The sequence below is a fragment of the Lycorma delicatula genome, chromosome 2, assembly GCF_047948215.1.
Source record: "Lycorma delicatula isolate Av1 chromosome 2, ASM4794821v1, whole genome shotgun sequence".
NCBI lineage: Eukaryota > Metazoa > Arthropoda > Insecta > Hemiptera > Fulgoridae > Lycorma > Lycorma delicatula.
The window spans coordinates 5,014,780-5,033,333 of NC_134456.1; the positions used below are offsets into that span (position 1 = coordinate 5,014,780).

The 18,554-nt window shown below is 33.4% G+C and overlaps 1 protein-coding gene across 2 annotated transcripts in view; it reads right to left on the bottom strand.

Annotated features, from left to right (window-relative positions):
* Positions 1 to 18,554, bottom strand: part of LOC142320103 (uncharacterized) — a 157,604-nt gene that overhangs the window by 24,602 nt on the left and 114,448 nt on the right. For both annotated transcript variants that reach the window (XM_075357782.1, XM_075357781.1), the window contains exons 13-14: positions 15,289 to 15,424; positions 1,806 to 2,053 (exon numbers count right to left, since the gene is read on the bottom strand). In XM_075357782.1, coding sequence (XP_075213897.1) covers positions 1,806 to 2,053; positions 15,289 to 15,424 — 384 coding nt within the window. The remainder of the gene's footprint in view (positions 1 to 1,805; positions 2,054 to 15,288; positions 15,425 to 18,554) is intronic.

Consider the following 18,554-nt stretch of genomic DNA (forward strand, 5'->3'; position numbering starts at 1 on the left):
TATTTTGTTCATTATCTCTCAAACACATGAATGTATAATCATAGAATGATATGGATAGTGTATATTGTTTGATTAGACTTTTATGAAGATTGGACAATGGAATGGAATAGTTCTTTAACCCATGAGGTCAAGTACATCCTGACCCCGTAGGGGTATATCCATGTGCCAGTTTCAGTCGCCACACCATCCCCTCCATACCTAGCCATTATGGGCTTTACTGGAGATCATCTTTAGAACCTCGGCAAAAAGCATCTCTCAGCTTTGCTCTTCCCTCAGTAAGGATGCCACCGATCCGTATCCCATGTGATATTCCCAACGGTGTACTACTAGGAAATGAGCTCTTTAAAAGAAAACACATTTATGTCAAGTCTTCAACAAGACTTGACATAAATGTCAATAGAGGTCTGACGTCGACCTGATAATGTCAAGCCAACAAATAGTTTCTGTGTGCATAAGTTCATATTTTGCACATTGGTAAATCACATGGTATGCGTCATCTAGTTGTCCACAATCTGGACATACACCTGAATTCACCAGGCTAAATCACCGCAGTCTGTCTCAGAAGGCACCATGACCAAAAACAAATTGCATCACATACTTGTTAGGGTGAACCCAAGTGGCGCCGCCCCACAAACCAACAACATCTGGGAAGAGATCATGCGTATGAATCCCACCCTCTGCCTCATTCCATCTGGACTGCCATAAAGTATTGCCATACTGTTCTATCTCATGAATGTTTTCAAAAGTCAATTCACCCGACTTCTTAGCAACATAACGCTGCAGCTTTTCTGAAGCAATTAAATCTATTGGTTTCACGCCTGAAATTACCATTATTGTCTCCTGTGAAATAGTACAGTAACATCCCATTACCATTAATAATATAAAGCAGTGATTCCCAAACTGTGTGCCATGGCGCCCCAGGGAGCCGCAGCCTCTTCACAGGGTCACCATAAAATATTATAAAAGCTTCATAATTGAACCAAGACATTTATAATTATTAATTTAATGTTAATAAAGTAAAAACATTATGAAGATACATGAGTTTCATTTATTTTTATCTCTTACTTACAAATAGTCATACTTTTATGTTGGGTAGGGCGCCATGGAAAAATTTGAATTGAAAAAGGACGCAACTCAGAAAAATTTGGGAACCACTGATATAAGGTATTGAGTTCTTTATAATATATCCTGATACCTTTTAAATTTTAGCCTTTCCACCCAAACAGGCACCACATATAGAATAATTGCTTTGCACACACCTTTATAGAGAATACTCATAGTCTTAAAATTAAAACCCCAATCAGGATTGACCACTCGTCAAGAACCAAAGAAGGCACGACAGGCCTACTTTGTGACATAATTAAGGTGCTTCTTGAACTTCAATTTCTCATCAAGAAACAGCCCGAGATACTTTGAACTTGAATATATTTAATACGAAGGCCTGACATCAAACACAAACCTGATGCCTCACTGCCAAACGGTCTTTAAGAAGCATCATTGTGGTCTTCTCTGGGCTGAACGTCAAGTTGATAACCCCACAACTGAAGTATCCTGCATGCCTAGGTGGCTTGGCAGCTAGAAAAGTTTCATACATGTCAGTTTTTATCTGAAGTAAAAGCAATATAATAACAATTCTTAAAAAATACATGAATTGGTACAACCATTTTAAATTTTGAATATTCAATAAAACTTTAAATTTGTTTTTTTCAAGTTCAAACAATTTACAAATAAATATTTTTGAAACTTTAAGATAGAAAATTTAAAAAACTTATTTTTAATATAATGAAGTAAAACGTTTGTGTTACCTGTTCTCAAAATCATCTTTAGTTTTAGTATTTAATAATGAAGCTGCTGTCTTTCCATTTTGGAGATTACTGGTATTAAGGAACCAGTTTTCATCATCGTTACTAACGACATGATTATTATTAGTAACGTCATCATTAATCGGGAGAAGCACTCTTCTTTTAAAAGAACTACGATCTGGTGACAACGAAGTTAATAAAGATATTTCACCAGCTGATGCAGTAATAAATGCCAAGTCATCAGAATATTCCTAGAAAAAAATTATTTTAATTACTAAACCCATTTAGGCTCAAAATTTAAATTTGAATCTAAACACAGTGTTCTTTAGCAACTTTCTCATACTACTCTCATGGTGATCTTCATGGCAATAGTAAAAGCCTTTCATCCAGGTTCTGAATCCCAGTCAATCAACCACTATAATTTTAACTCTTTCACACGCTACTAAATTCATTGTCACCCTCAGCAACAATTACTGGGCATCACCTTGTTGTTGCTTTATAAATAAATGTAATTTTTAGTTTACGTATAACTGCTGATTGAATGTGGTTATGACTGGTGTTCAAGGTAATTTTCTGGGCAAAGAAGATAACAAAAGTTATTTAAGGCCATTTATTGAGTTGGCAAGAAAGTATTTTAGTTGTGTAGTGTGAAATAAAATTTATTATTTTTTTTTTACATATAGAATGAACTTTAATTCTTTTAGGTCCCCTGAGCAAATATATATATCCCATTCTGTCTGATAACCTTTAGCCATCTTTCTGGCAACTTTATGATTCCTCACTCATAGAACTTCTGGTCCTTACAAACAAGAACTGAACTGAGTGTGATTACAGTTCATCATCATTGACAAAAGTTTTACCATACAAAAAATGTTGCAAACTTTAAAGTAAATTGTAATCTAATGGTGCAAGATCAGGGGTATATGGGAAATGAGAAATCACTTCCCAACCAAACTCCAATAATAACCATAAGAAGTGTGAGGCTTTGCATCAACTTGGTGGAACACGATTCTTCTGTGATTGACAATTCCGGAGTTTTTCTTTGATGGCTTGGACATGATCTTTTTCTATCGATGCTATTGTAACTTCACATATCTCTTTATGAATGAGCCTCAGCAGCTTTCTTACTTTTATGGAAATAAAAAAGTAAAATATGTAAAAACTGTACATTTTAGTACTCCATGTTAAAATTGACCAAAAACTAACAGATGCACACAAAATTATGTGCCATTTGTTTCTAGAGTATGCTAAAAATGCCCTATCAAATACCAAAATAAAAAATAACATTGACATACGTCCTACAAAACAAACATAAATCTATCTACTTGTGAAAACCAAAATTAGATACTTACCAACCCCAATACATATTTTTTGATTGCATCAAAAAGTCAAGACAAGTTTTCAAAATACTAATTGGCTGTCAGTTCACAGTTTAGAATCCATAAATATAAATTGTAAGAAAGTAAGAAATTGTCACAAAAAATGTCACATTATCCAAAGCCCCAAGAAAGAATAAATCAGATTTTGCAATTCTAACATAAAACTAATAAAATAAAACTTAAACTAAAAAGACAACTGTAATAACACAAAATATTTTCATGAACTACATACTTACAAACTGTAAAAGATAAAGTAAATCACAAACAGCAAAAATGCAACAAATAAAACAAATTTTCCATCCTACTTTCCTTTAAAATTATACATACTGAAAGAAATATGTTATCTTACTTTTTTTCTCTTCTCCAGTAATAATATTACTATAATATACTACTGATAATATAATATTTTATTACTGATAATAATATTACATTATATTAATATAATAATTAAAACCTAAAAAAAAAAATAAATAAAATAATTTATAATTTAATTTTTTTTTCATTCTCTTTTTTATAGTCACATCAACAATTAAAGTCATTAGCGACCTAGAGTAACAGAAAATAGTTCAAAACTAATATTTAAGATTTACAATTTAACTTAGGAGGTCTGTAAATGAAGTAATGAGACTGGCTCAGAAAAACCTTTTATTTACAATCCAATTATACATGGACTTGTTATCACCTTCAAAATAGTTCCCTTAGGAAGCCACGCAATGCTTCAAACGGTTTTCCCATTCTTCATAGCAGTGTTGGGACTTAAAAACTGGAATATCCTTCAGATGGTCGATTAAATTCTTTTAATGTGTTCTACTGTTCCAAAATAGTGTCCTTTGAGGTGTTTTTTAAAGTCAGGAAAGGAAAGGATCACAGGGACTTTCAAGTCAGGTGAATTAGGTGGTTGAGAAAATACAGGAATGTTTTCTTTGCCAAAAACTCATTAATTGAGAGTGCAATGTGACAATGTGCATTATCATGATGCAGCATCCAGTTCTCTTTGATGGCTAGTCTCATGCGGGAACTCTTTTCCGCAGTCTTTCAAGAATTTCTCAGTAAACATATTGATTTACAGTCTGTCCTGTAGGGAAAAATTCCTTATGAACAATGCCACTACTATTGAAGAAACAAATTAGCATGGTTCTAATTTTTGATATGCTCATTTTTGCTTTTCTGGGACATGGTGAGTTTGAAGTTTGCCACTTCTTGCAATGGCATTTGGTTTCTGAGTTGCACGCAAATATCCAAGATTCATCACCAATAATAATATTTTTTTAGAAAATCAAAATAAATTTCAATTAGCCCTAAAAGATCACGGCACTTCCATCCTGTTATTTTTCTGTTCAATAGTGAGGTTGTTTTTAGGGGCCAGTTTTGCACAAACCATTTTCATGTCAAATTCGTTTGTCAAAATTTGATGGACTGTGGTATGGTTCAAATTCAATTGTTCTGCAATCATTCTGACAGTTAATCACGGGTTGTACCATATCAAGCCTCTGATTTGCTCAACATTGTTGTCACTTTTTGATGTTAACGGTATTCCAGAGAGTAGATCATCTGCAACTGATTCCCAACCATCTGAAAATGCTTTAAACCACCTAAAAATTTGACAGAGCGTCATCTCCATATGCCCTTTCAATTTTGAAAAAGTTTCAGTAGCATTCTCACTGAGTTTAACACAAAACTTGATTGCACAATGTTGCTCATAATTAGTATCACTCATTTAGACTAAAAATATTAATACCTAATATAAATCAGCTGTTCATATAACTATATGTTTACTAGTAACTTTACACAGTGCTGCCACTTTGGCTGCCAAAAAAACTAGTCTCATTATTTTATTTACAAACCTCGAATGTTGAACATTAAACAAACAATGGGCATTAGAATATCACCACTGTTTAAGCAATATAACAGGGGGGGGGGGGGCGACCGGACTGTCACTAGGCGGGTGTCTTCCTACGGGGTTGGGCTGTTTAAGCAATATTACACATTAATCACTACGCACATTAAGATTTATTAAATAAGGTTCATCATCCTGTTTTCATATAAAAAATGTAACATCATTTTGATCTCAACCTCTCAACTAAGCATCATCTTCAAATTTTAACCTAATTTCAAGTGGTAATAACTATCTTTGAATTTCGGACAATCTGGATGGTTTACAATCCAATATTAATTTTAATTAATATAAATTTAATAAATAAATAATAATTTTATATGTTTTTTTTAAATTTTAAATTAATATTATATTAGTGACAATATAATAATCTATTTTTGTAATATTCTTGAAAATATGTATTATAACAAAAGAAAAAAAATAATATAAAGGAAATAATTGATTCATTCAACAACAAATTTTCCAGCTTAATTATATAAAAAAAGAAATAATTAAAAGCATCTGTAATAATGTCCAAATAGTCCAAACACATAAAAGGCAATATTTTAAAAATTGTATTCACTTCAATAATTATCTCTGAGGTACTGAAAATGTATACACTTAAATAAAATAAGCTCCAATCATTCATTTTCTCTGAAACACAAGTCTGCATGATGACCAATAATTCAGTTCATGCCTATTGCTCATTATATAAAGAACAGATTCATCTGAAGATGGGATTCTAAACTGTCTAATATGAGGGTCATACAATAATAAAGAGACAAACGACTGTAGAAAAATTATTATTCACTCATTAACAATGTAACACTACTTTTTTAACATAATTCCTGGTTACATTTAGACACTTGTCCCATCTTTCTGTAATTCCACTAGTAAAGAATTCTTCACCTCAGTATCTGAGCTATTCTTTTACGCACTCTTGAGGGGATTAAACAAAAAACAATGAGTGAAACCAGGACACTTATATATGTTAGCCATTAACATAGTGGGTATGAACCTCTCCACCAAGAAAAAGGGTGCTCCAAGAGCCCTTCTTGGCAAATATTTAAAAAATTAGCATTTGAAAAAACTTTTTTATTACTTAATAAATTAAAGTAATTACAATATTATTATTTTTTTTTTAAGTTAGATACAGAATAACAGAATACAAGACAAATAACATTCCAACATTCATTATTCATGAATTACAAGTCTGCAGTAGCGGGTTGGATAGATTCACTTTGAGTACTAGTGTACCACTCATATTTCTCAGACAAATTTGCAGCTTTTATACGGTCTGGAGTAATTAACTCAGCGTCAAATAACGGGCAGGCAGGAGTAGGTTTCGTGATGAACAAGAAAATAGGGAGGAGAGTGGAGTATTTCAAGACGCATAGCGATAGAGTCATTGTAATAAGGATAAATTCAAAACCTAAACCGACAACGATTGTTAACGTCTATATGCCTACAAGCGCCCATGATGATGATGAGGTAGAATGTGTATACGAAGAGATTGATGAAGCAATTAAACACGTAAAAGAAGATGAAAATTTAATAATAGTTGGAGATTGGAATGCAAGCATTGGAAAAGGCAAGGAAGGAAATATAGTGGGTGAATACGGGCTGGGCAAAAGGAATGAAAGAGGGGACCGACTTATAGAGTTTTGCACGAAGTATAATTTAGTAATTGCCAACACCCAATTTAAAAATCATAATAGAAGAATATACACTTGGAAAAAGCCAGGCGATACTGCAAGGTATCAGATAGATTATATCATGGTTAAGCAAAGATTTAGAAATCAACTCTAAACTAGAGACAAACGACTGTAGAAAAATTATTATTCACTCATTAACAATGTAACACTACTTTTTTAACATAATTCCTGGTTACATTTAGACACTTGTCCCATCTTTCTGTAATTCCACTAGTAAAGAATTCTTCACCTCAGTATCTGAGCTATTCTTTTACGCACTCTTGAGGGGATTAAACAAAAAACAATGAGTGAAACCAGGACACTTATATATGGGATGGCTAACATAGTGGGTATGAACCTCTCCACCAAGAAAAAGGGTGCTCCAAGAGCCCTTCTTGGCAAATATTTAAAAAATTAGCATTTGAAAAAACTTTTTTATTACTTAATAAATTAAAGTAATTACAATATTATTATTTTTTTTTTAAGTTAGATACAGAATAACAGAATACAAGACAAATAACATTCCAACATTCATTATTCATGAATTACAAGTCTGCAGTAGCGGGTTGGATAGATTCACTTTGAGTACTAGTGTACCACTCATATTTCTCAGACAAATTTGCAGCTTTTATACGGTCTAGAGTAATTAACTCAGCGTCAAATAACGGGCAGGCAGGAGTAGGTTTCGTGATGAACAAGAAAATAGGGAGGAGAGTGGAGTATTTCAAGACGCATAGCGATAGAGTCATTGTAATAAGGATAAATTCAAAACCTAAACCGACAACGATTGTTAACGTCTATATGCCTACAAGCGCCCATGATGATGATGAGGTAGAATGTGTATACGAAGAGATTGATGAAGCAATTAAACACGTAAAAGAAGATGAAAATTTAATAATAGTTGGAGATTGGAATGCAAGCATTGGAAAAGGCAAGGAAGGAAATATAGTGGGTGAATACGGGCTGGGCAAAAGGAATGAAAGAGGGGACCGACTTATAGAGTTTTGCACGAAGTATAATTTAGTAATTGCCAACACCCAATTTAAAAATCATAATAGAAGAATATACACTTGGAAAAAGCCAGGCGATACTGCAAGGTATCAGATAGATTATATCATGGTTAAGCAAAGATTTAGAAATCAACTCTAAACTAGAGACAAACGACTGTAGAAAAATTATTATTCACTCATTAACAATGTAACACTACTTTTTTAACATAATTCCTGGTTACATTTAGACACTTGTCCCATCTTTCTGTAATTCCACTAGTAAAGAATTCTTCACCTCAGTATCTGAGCTATTCTTTTACGCACTCTTGAGGGGATTAAACAAAAAACAATGAGTGAAACCAGGACACTTATATATGGGATGGCTAACATAGTGGGTATGAACCTCTCCACCAAGAAAAAGGGTGCTCCAAGAGCCCTTCTTGGCAAATATTTAAAAAATTAGCATTTGAAAAAACTTTTTTATTACTTAATAAATTAAAGTAATTACAATATTATTATTTTTTTTTTAAGTTAGATACAGAATAACAGAATACAAGACAAATAACATTCCAACATTCATTATTCATGAATTACAAGTCTGCAGTAGCGGGTTGGATAGATTCACTTTGAGTACTAGTGTACCACTCATATTTCTCAGACAAATTTGCAGCTTTTATACGGTCTAGAGTAATTAACTCAGCGTCAAATAACGGGCAGGCAGGAGTAGGTTTCGTGATGAACAAGAAAATAGGGAGGAGAGTGGAGTATTTCAAGACGCATAGCGATAGAGTCATTGTAATAAGGATAAATTCAAAACCTAAACCGACAACGATTGTTAACGTCTATATGCCTACAAGCGCCCATGATGATGATGAGGTAGAATGTGTATACGAAGAGATTGATGAAGCAATTAAACACGTAAAAGAAGATGAAAATTTAATAATAGTTGGAGATTGGAATGCAAGCATTGGAAAAGGCAAGGAAGGAAATATAGTGGGTGAATACGGGCTGGGCAAAAGGAATGAAAGAGGGGACCGACTTATAGAGTTTTGCACGAAGTATAATTTAGTAATTGCCAACACCCAATTTAAAAATCATAATAGAAGAATATACACTTGGAAAAAGCCAGGCGATACTGCAAGGTATCAGATAGATTATATCATGGTTAAGCAAAGATTTAGAAATCAACTCGTGGACTGCAAAACTTACCCTGGAGCAGACATTGATAGCGACCATAATTTGGTGATAATGAAATGTAGATTGGGGTTTAAAAACCTGAAGAAAAGGTGTCAGATGAATCGGTGGAATTTAGAGAAGCTTGAGGAAGAGGAGGTAAAGAAGATTTTTGAGGAGGACATCGCAAGAGGTCTGAGTAAAAAAGATAAGATAGAAAATGTAGAAGAAGAATGGGAGAATATTAAAAAGGAAATTCTTAAATCAGCAGAAGCAAACTTAGGCGGAATAAAGAGAACTGGTAGAAAACCTTGGGTTTCAGACGATATATTGCAGCTGATGGATGAACGTAGAAAATATAAGAATGCTAGTGATGAAGAAAGTAAAAGGAACTATCGGCAATTAAGAAATGCTATAAACAGGAAGTGCAAACTAGCGAAAGAAGAGTGGATTAAAGAAAAGTGTTCAGAAGTGGAAAGAGAAATGAACATTGGTAAAATAGACGGAGCATACAGGAAAGTTAAGGAAAATTTTGGGGTACATAAATTAAAATGTAATAATGTGTTAAACAAAGATGGTACACCTATATATAATACGAAAGGTAAAGTCGATAGATGGGTGGAATATATTGAAGAGTTATACAGAGGAAATGAATTAGAAAATGGTTTTATAGAGGAAGAGGAGGAAGTTGAGGAGGATGAAATGGGAGAAACAATACTGAGATCTGAATTTAAGAGAGCATTAAAAGATTTAAATGGCAGAAAGGCTCCTGGAATAGACGGAATACCTGTAGAATTACTGCGCAGTGCAGGGGAGGAGGCGATTGATAGATTATACAAACTGGTGTGTAATATTTATGAAAAAGGGGAATTTCCATCAGACTTCAAAAAAGTGTTATAGTAATGATACCAAAGAAAGCAGGGGCAGATAAATGTGAAGAATACAGAACAATTAGTTTAACTAGTCATGCATCAAAAATCGTAACTAGAATTCTATACAGAAGAATTGAGAGGAGAGTGGAGGAAGTGTTAGGAGAAGACCAATTTGGTTTCAGGAAAAGTATAGGGACAAGGGAAGCAATTTTAGGCCTCAGATTAATAGTAGAAGGAAGATTAAAGAAAAACAAACCAACATACTTGGTGTTTATAGACCTAGAAAAGGCATTCGATAACGTAGACTGGAATAAAATGTTCAGCATTTTAAAAAAATTAGGGTTCAAATACAGAGATAGAAGAACAATTGCTAACATGTACAGGAACCAAACAGCAACAGTAGCAATTGAAGAACATAAGAAAGAAGCCATAATAAGAAAGGGAGTCCGACAAGGATGTTCTCTATCTCCGTTACTTTTTAATCTTTACATGGAACTAGCAGTTAATGATGTTAAAGAACAATTTAGATTCAGAGTAACAGTACAAGGTGAAAAGATAAAGATGCTACGATTTGCTGATGATATAGTAATTCTAGCCGAGAATAAAAAGGATTTAGAAGAAACAATGAACGGCATAGATGAAGTCCTACGCAAGAACTATCGCATGAAAATAAACAAGAACAAAACAAAAGTAATGAAATGTAGTAGAAATAACAAAGATGGACCACTGAATGTGAAAATAGGAGGAGAAAAGATTATGGAGGTAGAAGAATTTTGTTATTTGGGAAGTAGAATTACTAAAGATGGACGAAGCAGGAGCGATATAAAATGCCGAATAGCACAAGCTAAACGAGCCTTCAGTAAGAAATATAAGTTGTTTACATCAAAAATTAATTTAAATGTCAGGAAAAGATTTTTGAAAGTGTATGTTTGGAGTGTCGCTTTATATGGAAGTGAAACTTGGACAATCGGAGTATCTGAGAAGAAAAGGTTAGAAGCTTTTGAAATGTGGTGCTATAGGAGAATGTTAAAAATCAGATGGGTGGATTAAGTGACAAACAAAGAGATGTTGTAGCTAATTGATGAAGAGAGAAGCATTTGGAAAAAATATAGTTAAAAGGAGATATACATACAGGCCACATATTAAGGCATCCTGGAATAGTCGCTTTAATTTTGGAAGGACAGGTAGAAGGGAAAAATTGTGTAGGCAGGCCACGTTTGGAGTATGTAAAACAAATTGTTAGGGATGTAGGGTGTAGAGGGTATACTGAAATGAAACGACTAGCACTAGATAGGGAATCTTGGAGAGCTGCATCAAACCAGTCAAATGACTGAAGACAAAAAAAAAAAAAATACGGTCTGATTGATTTATCTCATAATTGTAAAACTCAACACAAGTTTTGCTGAAGTAATACTGACAAACTAGTAAGTTTTAAACTGTTTACACTGAAAGGCAGTTGCGTTCATCAGTCCACTGAGATGACATCATTGAAAAAACTCCACATTTGCACTGTGAGCTGGTATTGAAAATAAGTACTGGCTATTTTCAACAAGTGAGAATACTGATACTTATCCATACTCTCAAAGCACCTAATCCACTTTTTACCTGAATTTAAGTTTTCCCATTTACGCTCTTCTTCATTTTGTTGTTTGCTCATTAAAACTGTAACCATGCTCTTTGAGGTAAAATAAGCCAAAGTATTTTCTATTTGATCCCAATCATGGATTGCCTTTAGATCATCCAGTCGAAGGTGGATAAGTCCTGAAGGGACTCGCTTCACTTATCCAAGTAGCCATACACTGTCTGGAAAAATTCCTTATGTTCCCCAGTAAAGTTAAAATTCCTTATGTTCCCCTTATCACTTTCTTTCTCTTAAGCAATTATTTGCTAGTTTTAAATCCAATAAAGAGAGATTCTTCTTATTCTTTAACAGCCTTCAAAGTTCTGTAAAGGATTTATTTAACCTCAATAACTGAAATATTTGAAGGTTCAGTTGCTTTTATTTATTGATGAAATAAAAACAACTAGTTGTGGAGAAACCACAGATAGGCCTCATTCAGTGTAGTTGAAAAAAAATCCTGGAGTATTTTAGGGGATTTTTCCTGACGAGGAAGTAAGCTCTCAAAGCTTCCCACAAACTTAACTGCAGGCATAAGTTATACCAATCTTGTTCTTCTGTGGTAAAGCAACTGTTTTTAAGGTATGTCGACAAACTCACAGAAACTTTTAAGCTCTTCAGTTTTGACTGTATAGAGTAATAGTTTGAATAGTTTGATAACTGTTGTTTTAACATCCACAGCAACAACATCATCAGTTGCACAAGAAACTGTGTTGTGCAATATATGTGCAGGGCACCCAATCCCCTATATGTCTTTCCCCAAATTATCTTGGAGTTTTTGAAAAATGTTGTTTATCCCTTTGTAGTTCGCACCTCCAAAATTAGCGATTGTGTTATCACCACAAAATGATAAACACTTGTCTAAAGGGAGGTTTACTTCAGCTACGATTGTTAAGCAGTAGCTAGTTATGGTATTGGAAGTGTCATCTTTCAGTGAAACCGGTGACAGTACCAAAAAACCAAGATGTACAGCAACCCTATTCCTGTGTCTTTAGCAGTATTGGGGTGGGCATATCATGTAGAAGAATTACACCTTCTAAGAGAGAATAAACACATTTCCAACTTATTGTAAGTTTCATCTTATTTTTTAGCATGTCACAATAGTATTTTCCATTGATTACACATTGTTCTTCCAAATAATCACATTGTTCTTCCATATAATAGATTGGGCCTTTATAGTCCCAAAACACTGTACCAGGTGTGTAAATATGAAAACGAAATTTGTCCATTGATGGCCCTAGTTGTCAATGAAGTTACTGTCAAACCGCATCATTGGTGCCATTTTCTTTCTTTGATAGCTGACAAAGATTTTTAACTCACAACAGTACAAGTTTCATTCAACAGCATAGTTTTAATTAGCGGACAGCATTGATTTTCTGTTACCGTTTAAAGAAAACTGCTGCAGAATCGCATCAAATGCTTGTCAAAGCTTACAGTGAGCATGCTCTTGGTAAATCACAATGCTTTGAATGGTTTAGAAAAAAAATTCAAAAGTGGCGATTTTGACGTGAGAAACAAAGAACGTAGAAGACCACTGAAAAAGTTTGAAGACAGTGAATTGCAAGCATTGTTAGATGAGGATGACGCTCAAACACAACAACTTGTGGATCAATTAAATGTAACACGAGAAGCCATCTCCATACATTTAAAACCATGGGAAAGATCCAAAAGATGGGAAAATGGGTTCCACATGAAATGAATGAAAGACAGCAAGAAAACTGAAAAACCACTTGTAAATGCTGCTCACCAGGTACAAAAGAAAGTCATTTTTCCATCGAATTGTGACAGGTGATGAAAAGTGAATATATTTTGAGAATCCTAAGCATAAAAGATCATGGGTAACCCCAGGCGAGCCATTGACAACGATTTGAAGGCCAAATCGCTATAGAAAAAAGACAATGCTCTGTGTTTGGTGATCAGAAGTTTGTGATCTATTATGAGCTGTTAAAACCTAGTGAAACCGTTAATACTGAACGCTACGGACAACAAATGATCAATTTGAATCTAGCATTGCATGAAAAACGACCAGAATATCAAAAAAAGCAACACAAAATGATTTTGCTTCATGATAATGCACCATCACACACAGATAAACCAGTTAAGGAAAAGACTGAGGCATTCAGTTGAGAAATACTTCCCATGCGGCTTACTTTCCAGACCTGGCTCCATCCTACTACTATTTATTTGCATCAATGTGACACACACTTGCTGAGCAGCAGTTCACTTCTTATGAAAATGTACGAAAATGGCTAGGTTTGCTTCAAAAGAGCAACAGTTTTTTTGGTGTGGCATTCACAGATTGTCAGAGATGGGAAAAATGAATAGCTAGGATGGACAATATTCCAAATAAAATATTTTTTATCATTTTCATACAATAAATGTGTATTTTCTATACAAAAAGTTCAGTTTCATATTTACACACCTGGTAAGCATCACTTTACCAGCTGATGTGTAGGTTTTGAATCTCTTCTGGCAGGCATACTCTAGTGTTTAATTCCGTACTCTTGACATTTTAATTCTGGCTTAAAATGATGAACCCAAGTCTCATCATGAGTTATTATGCAATCTAAAAAAGCATTACCTTCTGCTAAAAACTATACAGGTAAACATTCAGGTGTCTGTGATTCTAAGTCAACCATCTCAGAATCCATCTTAAAACACGTTTTGCATTAATTTTCCCTGTCATGTATAACAGAAAATGCAGAGCCAATACTTACACAACAAATTTTAGCAACTTCTCAAATTTTTATGCTTCTATCCTTAGGAAAAAGATTATTAATGCAATTTTGCAAAGATCAGTTGAAAATTCTACCAATTTTTCAATAAAACTGAAAATCGTGACATTTGTTGAATTCCGATAGATTTCCATAACAAGGGCAAGTACAAAGCTGTCCCAACTATACAACAATTTTAATATCACATGCATGTAAGATTTGCAATTCATGAAACTTTGCATAAATAGAGAAATGCCACTACAGACATCTAGCTGGCTTTGTGAAGAAAAAAGGAACATGTTAACAGATTTTGAATATCAGACAACTGATTGAGAAATAAAGGGAATTTATTAATCCTCTTGTACTGTGTTTTCTGGACTACAAGAAAGCACTCGTATCAAATGGAAGCAAATGCTGGAATACTGTGGAGAAATGGGTGCTCCTACACAACTTATCACATACATCAGAAATCTGTATGAAAAAAATCTGTACAATTTCCAATCCCTTTGTACCTACTTAAGAATGCTGCTACATGAGTTCTTTGGAGTGAAAGTTTTCTCCCAAAGAAAGTTTTCTTTGGCCATTTAGGTTGCCAGATTTATCTCCTACAGATTTTTTTTCTTTGGGGTTATTTAAAAGAAAAAGTAGTAAAAAATGATCCTCACACAAACATAGACTCAAACAGAATATTGAAGTAGAAATAATCCATATCAGCACTGAAACCGTTAAAAAAAAGTGTTGCTAACAAGAAGAAACATGTTGATGCATATACAGCTGAAAATGGATGACATTTCAAACATTTAACAAAATTACTGTAAATGATGAAATCCTTAATAACAATCTGTTTCTTAAAATTTAATAAAGTTTTTTATGTGCTGGTTTTCATACATTTTCTTTTCCATATAGATTGCGTAATTTTTCATTCACCTATATTATATATATTAATTTATCTAATAGCAAAGGAACAAGATCAAACTCTATCATTAAAGTTACAATTTCTTCTAAAGAATTTTAACTCCTGTATTAAAGATGTACTGAGGTGGTTCAGGTTTAATTGAAGTACTAACTTAAGACTGATCAGCTACAATCTGTCCAATCTAACTGTAATTTGGTCAACAACATAAAATAAATAGTGAACTATAAAATAATTATACAAAATTAAAAACAAACATACATCATCATTACTGCAGCTGTTATCGTCGCTGTTTTTGCAGTCATAATTATCATTCTCATTTTCATCTGATAAAACTAATGACATACTAGATGCTCCTGAATTGCATTCTGAACTTTCTTCACATATTAAAGCAGCACTGAAAAAAGTGATAGTAGAATAAATATATTTAAGAACTAATTATTCATAAACAACAATAATAATTATCTATAAGTAATAATAACAATAATTATCCACGAAAAATTGCTGACCAAAGAACATAAATGTATCGCTTTCAGCTTATATTGTGAAATTTTATATAATAAACATTTTTATTTTTCTTAATAATATTTAATTTTACTTTAGTTGTGAATTCTCATTTTACAGAACTGCAGTACTTGATATTCAACATACTATGTATTTATAAAATTATGAAATTTAAGGACATACACCACTAACACCAAAAACAGTCCCCAACGTCATGGTTCTCACATCATCATGACCTCCAATGTCAGATCAAGAAGTTCTCCTATCTACTTCAATATTTACCTCTTAAAAAATAATTAATTGAAAGACGTTTTTTAAAAAAAAAATTTAACCAAACCAAAATTTGCTTAGTTTTCAAAATTCAAAATTTAAGTATGATAAATTTCAACTTTCTAGCTATTTGAAAAAATGAGGTAAAAAATTGATTTGAAAAAATGAGATTGAATTAATACTTAATACAAGTAGTACCAATATAACACAGCCAAGTTAAATTTTTCCGGCATTTATAGAATATAAATGGGGAAAAACAAGACCTCTTTATTCAATCCACTCTCTTAAGGGTGTATAAAGGAAACTTCAAACAAACATTTTTACAGAATTTTCTGTTAGTATCTGAGCTGAATTTTTATTTTATATCTGAAGTACAAGAGATATCCGTGGAAATTAGAAGTTCCTTGATTATTCTGTTTCTCTTCTTTTAGAGCTGACCAAAAGAAAAAACCAAACTTTTTTCCAGATTCTATTGGAGTTAATTTCAGTTAAATTTACAAAATACATAGAAACTTCAAAATTCACCTTCACACCCTTACACAGGTGTTTCAAAAGAAAAACGAGATATGATTTTATAAAACAGTGTTACCTGTGTATAACAGTCCCTTCAGTCTTCCAACAGTCTTCCCTTCAACAACAAGTTTACAAGACAAAGGAAGATTAAGGAATACAACTTTAGTTCATTTTTCTCTCTTAAGACTGTTTAAAGGGAAATTCGTAAACTTGAAATACATGATGTCCTTTGTACAGCTGGAGAAAATATGTATGTAAAATTCATGTTCTTCTTTTCTCTCTCTAAAGGATGAATGAGGATTGCACATGGGTATGGTGACCCCCATTGACCAGTATTCTTTAAACACTGCAATCAGCCTCAAACTAAGTAAGGCTGATTATCTTTAAAATTGAGTGTCTAAGATAATGCTGTAGTACCAATAAAATCCTGGAGAAGTCAGTAAACTATTCTATAATTCACTATGTATTGAGGTCAGTCACCCAGGCTCTATGCCATACTGGGACCTACTAGAAGCAAGCAGGCCAGCCACTTCTTGATTAGTGCCTAGTAGAGTAGTAAACCCTGTGAGATTGAGGAACTGTCAAAGGACTTTATTTCTTATTAGAAAATCACAAGAGCTATTAGATATCATGATCACAGCTCTCTCTCTATGAGACCTTGCTGATGGTGATGGGGCTTGAGTATTCAGTGATACAAAATAGTTGGACCGAAGAAGCAACCATATCGTAGAGATATCTGTTGAGAGCCAGACTAAGGAATGATTCCTGAAAGAGGGCAGCAGCTCTTTCAGTAGTTGTTTAGGGCATGGTTTAGGAAAACTTAAACGGCCATATCAATATCACTGAATCTTCTGAGTACTGTGCAGCTGAAAGCAATGGAAAACTACAGCTGTTTTTTTTTTCAAGAAAATGTAGCTCTCTGCATTTCCATGTAACAAAGCTAGAGGCATCCTTGGCAAAATATTCCAAAGGTAAACTAGTCCCCTCTTCAGATCTTCAGGTGGAGACTACTAAGGAAGGGGTTAAGAGAAAATTGAAAAATAACATTCTAAAAGTTAGAGTATGGAATGTTAGAAGTCTAAAAAAGGTTGGTAGATTAGAAAATTTAAAGAGGGAAATGGGTAGGTTAAATGTAGATGTAGTACGAAATAGCGAGGTTCAGAAAGAAAAAGAAAACAACTTTTGGTCACGTGATTTTAGAGTAATTAACTCGGTCTCAAATAAAGGCCAGGCAGGAATAGGTTTCATAATGAACAAAAAGATATGGAAGAAAGTATTTCAAAAAGCTTAGCGATAGAATCATTGTAATCAGAATAAAATCAAAACCTAAGTCGACAATGATTGTTAACATCTATATGCCTACAACTGCCCACGATGATGATGAGTGGGCATGATGATAGTGCGTATACAAAGAAATTGACGAAAGAAACACATAAAAGGGGATGAAAATTTAATATAGTTGGAGATTTGAATGCAAGCATTGGAAAAGGCAAGAAAGGAAATATTGTGGGTGAATATAGGCCCGGCAAAAGGAATGAGGGAGGGGACTGACTATTGAGTTTTGCACGAAGTATAATTATCAACAACTAGTTTAAAATCAAAATAAAGAATATACACAAGTAAAAAGCCAGGCAATAGTGCAAGGTAGCAGATAGGTTATATCATGGTTAAGCAAAGGTTTAGAAATCAACTCATCGACTGCAAAACATATCCAGGAGCATTGATAGTGCCCACAAATTAGTGATAATGAAATGTAGATTGGGGTTTAAAAATCTAAAGAAAAGGAATCAGATAATCGGTGGAATTTAGAGAAGCTTGAGGAAGAGGTGGTAAAGAAGATTTTTGAGGACATCGCAAGAGGTCTGAGTAAAAAAGATAAGTTGGAAAATATAGAAAAAGAATGGTAAAATGTTAAGAAAACAAGATTCTTAAATCAGCAGAAGCAAACTTAAGCAAACAAAGAGAACTGGTAGAAAACCTTGGATATCAGAGGATATATTGCAGCTGATGGATGAACATAAGAAAATATAACAATGTTAATGATGAAGAAGGTAAAAGGAACGATCGACAATTAAGAAATATTATAAACAGGAAGTACAAATTAGCAAAAGAAAAGTGGATGAAAGAAAAGTTTTCAGAAGTGGAAAGAGAAATGATCATTGGTAAACGAAGCATACAGAAAAGTTAAGGAGAATTCTGTGGTACATAAGTAAAATCTAATAATGTGTTAAATAAAGATG